This window comes from Priapulus caudatus, unplaced genomic scaffold (genome assembly GCF_000485595.1).
Source record: "Priapulus caudatus unplaced genomic scaffold, Priapulus_caudatus-5.0.1 Scaffold1120, whole genome shotgun sequence".
NCBI classification, from domain to species: Eukaryota; Metazoa; Priapulida; class Priapulimorpha; order Priapulimorphida; family Priapulidae; genus Priapulus; species Priapulus caudatus.
In genome coordinates this window covers 93,374-97,881 of record NW_014578181.1, presented here as the reverse complement: position 1 = coordinate 97,881, position 4,508 = coordinate 93,374, and the positions used below count along the sequence as shown (strand labels likewise).

General features: G+C 41.5%; 1 protein-coding gene across 1 annotated transcript in view; it reads left to right on the top strand.

The window, feature by feature from the left end:
- Positions 1-270: 270 nt before the first annotated feature.
- LOC106815463 overlaps positions 271-4,508 on the top strand; it is a gene marked incomplete at its 5' end in the record, with an annotated part of 17,948 nt that continues 13,710 nt past the window's right edge. Inside the window, 6 exons of the mRNA XM_014819923.1 lie at positions 271-417; positions 836-1,295; positions 2,107-2,294; positions 2,569-2,743; positions 3,247-3,503; positions 3,991-4,266. Of these exons, the coding sequence (XP_014675409.1) occupies positions 271-417; positions 836-1,295; positions 2,107-2,294; positions 2,569-2,743; positions 3,247-3,503; positions 3,991-4,266 (1,503 nt within the window). The remainder of the gene's footprint in view (positions 418-835; positions 1,296-2,106; positions 2,295-2,568; positions 2,744-3,246; positions 3,504-3,990; positions 4,267-4,508) is intronic.

The following is a 4,508-nucleotide window of genomic DNA, read 5'->3' as shown; positions in this document are numbered from 1 at the left end:
GTGTGGTCAACAGGGGGTGGGGAGGGAGGGATAGGTGGTGAGGGACTATGTGGGGGAAAGACGAGGGTGGAGTGTGCAGTAGTAGAAGAGGGAGGGGTGGTAATCTGTCTGAAAAGAAATTTATCTCAATTGAAGTAAAGGTATATTAATGCATTATGCACATGTTTGTGATTTTTCTGTATTACATGTAGGTATATGGATGTGTACGTTGTGTGGAGTGTATGTGAATCCTTATCGTTATGTATTCATGTGGTATTTTTAACATTGCAGGCTTGGATGCTGTCTTCAAGGCTGTACGAATTCATTACTGGAGAATTCTGATTGGTTGGATGCTGGAACCGGAAGGCTTAGATGATGATGTCACTGATGATGCCTTAGCTAGCATAATGACATCACTGCTCCTGAGTCATACATTAGGTGAGTGCTGTTCAGTCGGTCTGCTATTATTATTATTATTATTATTATTATTATTATTATTATTATTACTATTATTATTATTATTATTATTACAATTACTATTATTATTATTATTATTATTATTATTATTACAATTACTATTATCATTATTATTATTATTTAGAATATTTCTGCGATAAATTTAGTAATTAATTAGGTAGGCTTTGTCTGTATGACACAACATATGACTCAATGCATCCTCCAAATTAATCAAATATAATTAGTGAGCTTGATTTTTAGGTATATATGACCACGGGAATATTGATTAGCATCCCTGAAAATAGCTCATTTTATTAATCAACTGAATTAATGTTAAATTGAAATGTTAAATTAATATTTTATTTACATTATTGTTCTTTCTCTCCTATGTTTCCTACAGATGAAGCCAGCTTGGTGGAGCTCACAGAAGTTATGCACACCATCATTGGTCAGCATGTCGGTGTACTAGCCAATAGGATGAAGGCTTACAAACACCTATATGAAGCCGTGCTGCCACCAAAGCCACAGCCCAGCCACGGCCGGCGAGGGTTGCCAGGAGACCACGAGCCAGGGCGATTAGACAGTGAGGGTCAGACCGAAGACCACGAACAGGCGAACGGAGAGGCGTCGGAGAATGCAGACGACACCAGGGGGCGGCGCGGCGCGGCGTTCGTCGCAAACTACATGCGATTCGTCGCGAACCATCTCGCGAGCAAGCAAGATGTGGAAGCGTGCCGCAAGGTGGCAGCACTAGCCGTCGAACAAGCGAACGTGCTCGTGGAGACGCGTGCGGTGTGCGCGGCGGCCATGCAGGAAGAGGTGGCTGGCTGCTGGAGTCAGTTTGTGAAACTCCTGCTCAGGTAAGAATCACGAATTGTGACGGGCATCAAATAATTATATAATATATTATATATATTCATATATGTATTCATATATATTATATAAGATACAGGTTAATTATACAGGCGTAGCAGTAACAATTATATATTACTAGCTGGGCTACCCGGCGATGCCTAGGGTAAAGGAGAAAAGAGCTAGAATTGAGTCTGCCATGACGGCCATTTGAGATTTTTTAATTTTTTTTATTTTATTTGGCCTAAAATGGTCGTCGCATCATGCTGATTCAGAATATATATCGTGTTGGGGGTGACCTCTTATGGGGGGGTGGGGGAGAAGATAGACAGACAGACCGAAAAACAGACTCTTTATGTAAGAGATTATACAATATTGCTATCGTACATATTATTGCATGTTGCGATGTCATTAGAGTATAAATATGTAATTTAATTAATGCATTATAATATAATGTGATACAATACAATACAGTGTAGTGTAATAAAATATAACAAAATAAAATATATGGCTGAGAAAAAAAAAATACTGAAGAAAATTGCGATTGGTGCAGAGCTTGTCATGTGCCATAAATATTGTTAAAATTTAGAAATTTAAAATGTATAATATTATATAATTAAAAACCAATGTCGCCTGCCAAAAGTCAATGTTGCCCGTCGTGCCGTGCACCCGGAATTGCCATGAAATAATTTTCCCGGAGGATGAGGTGGTTGACCTTGGGTGCGACCCCACGACACGGAGGAACGCCGTTCAAGGTCGTGTGGAGGTCGCGGCGTTGCGCGTGAATTAATCGCACGTTCACTTCTCTCTCGGGATCAGGCATCTGTACGAGAATGATTCAGCGCTGAAACTTATCGGCGCCCTCTGTTGGCTGATGTACGAGTCGAACGCCGGCGCCACCGCCGAGGGCGCGCTCGCTGTTCAGACGATCCACCAGATGGCGTTGAGCCACTCGCAGTTTCTGTCGGTGATGCTGGACGAATCAGGATGCATGCGGGCGACGAAAGGTGCGCGCTAAGGTCATCATGGGGTCACGAAGGTTTCTTGGATTAGCATTAGGATTAGGATTAGGATTAGCATGTAGAGTAGTTTATATTTATTATTATTAGCGTTTTGTTATTATTGTTATTATTATTATGTGTTGTTATTTGTATTTATGTTTATATTATATTATGTTATGACTTATGTTATTAATGTTATTATTATTATGTGTTGTTATTTACATTTATGTTTATGTTATATTATGTTATGTTATTAGTTTTATATTTATATACGTTACAGCCGCGCTAGTGTCGCTCATGATGATGCTGGTGACCTTTGACCCCGCCTGCTGTGAGTCATCACACGTCGCCGTGCTGCTGGGAGGTTACGCTGCAACGCTGAGTCACACAGACCGACAGCTGCTCCATCTAGTGGCGCTGTATGAAACTAACGGTGTGAGTCTCCAGGAGCACAGGTGAGAACGCTGAGGAACGATTGCGCTAACGATGTGTTATTGATTCGATTATCGATCACCGATTACGATCGAATTTATCGAAGAAGTTTGGTAATAACGTTTGACTTTTGAGAATTTGTGATGTTGAAATGTTATTTAAGCAAAGGGCAGTAAAAGGCAGTTTTTTTTTTAATTATGCATCAAAATCGTAAAAACTGCAGCAATCTTTACCTTGGTTTCACTATTCCAAAAATCGTTATTCTTGATGTATTCGTTGGGTTGATTTCATACACATGCACGCACACATGCACACATATGAGAATAGTTGTATGCAGCAATTTAATGAAATAACCTTCAAATCGATTACTTCCAATTGTTTTTCGGATGCCAACAACGATAAGTTGTTCTAAATGAAATAATAAAATACCCGGTACGTACTAAGAAAAAGTGCCAAAAAAATTCTCCGTTCCCATCCCTGCTCGGCCATCGTCGCTTGCAGCTCCCTCTATTATTCTCTCGCTCAGACCATTCTTCTGGGGACCGCCCGCCATTGAACATTACAACGCGCGTAAGGACGTCGCGCCGTCGCTGTGGAAAGAAGCCAAGATGGACGCCGTGCTGGAACTGCTGAGTGAGGAGCGTATGATGAACCTAGCGACTAACTTCCCGTTGTCACGGCGACTGAGCGAGGACGTCTGCCACGCGACGCTGCACGGCCAATCAGAGGACGCGTACGATCCGTGTTTCCTGCTGCCGTTGTTCAGCCATCTGCTGTCGCCCGGTACGAGTTTAGTTTGTTAATTATTTTTTATTTCGAGATTTTTTTTGCAATTTTGGTTTAGATTTTACTATTAATTAGACTTTAATTTTTTAATTTAAAAAAGGATTTTTAGGATTTTTTAAAGATTTTTTTTTGCGCACAAGACGTGATTTACTATGCAGTCGAACCTGAGAATGTCGGTAGAATGGTCACCTGTCCATAAAGGCTTCTTTTGGTTCGCTAAATTTCGTTTTATTCGTTAAATAGCGTTTAAAACTCGTAATATGTGCAATCATCACTTGATGTGTATAATGATCGAGATGATGATAACGAAGAGCATGCTGTTGCCGCCGATGCCGATGACGATGACAGTGACTACGAAGATGACAATGACGACGATGATGACAATGATGACGACGATCACAATGATGAGGACGATGATGAGGATGATGATGACGATGGTGACAACGGCAGTGACGATTCTTCACAAAAGAAATCCCTCCTACAGGGAAACTCGTCAACTGCACCAAGTTCGTAGAGGTGAACGCCCTCGGCGTGACCTTGGCCGCGCTCGGCAGTAAGGACGCTGCGATGCGTGGCGCCGCCTACCATGTGCTCGTGTCGTTCTACCAGCAGCTAGAGGGCAGCACTCGTGCCTCCGAGACGGCGCAGCTCACGCACCTGCTCGAGTGCGTGCGCGACGGCATCCGCGTAGCCAATCAGAAGCTGCCGTCGGTCGTTGCCGTGTTCCTCGCGCGGGCCGTGCGACTGCTGCTGACACCTGGTGAGTGAATAGTGCAGCATGTTGCTCTTTCCTATTAGATTATTTATATTAATTTATTATACCAAGGACCACAATGCAAATAAGTGTGCTAGTCATACTTTTTGTGTATATATCCTTAGTCTGTTGGTAGTTATTGAATTTCATGAATTAAAAATATATTGTAAAAGTATGCTATATGGATAATTACCTAAATAAATAAATAAACTTAAAAATTAAAAAAACAAATAAATATGCCTTTTCCT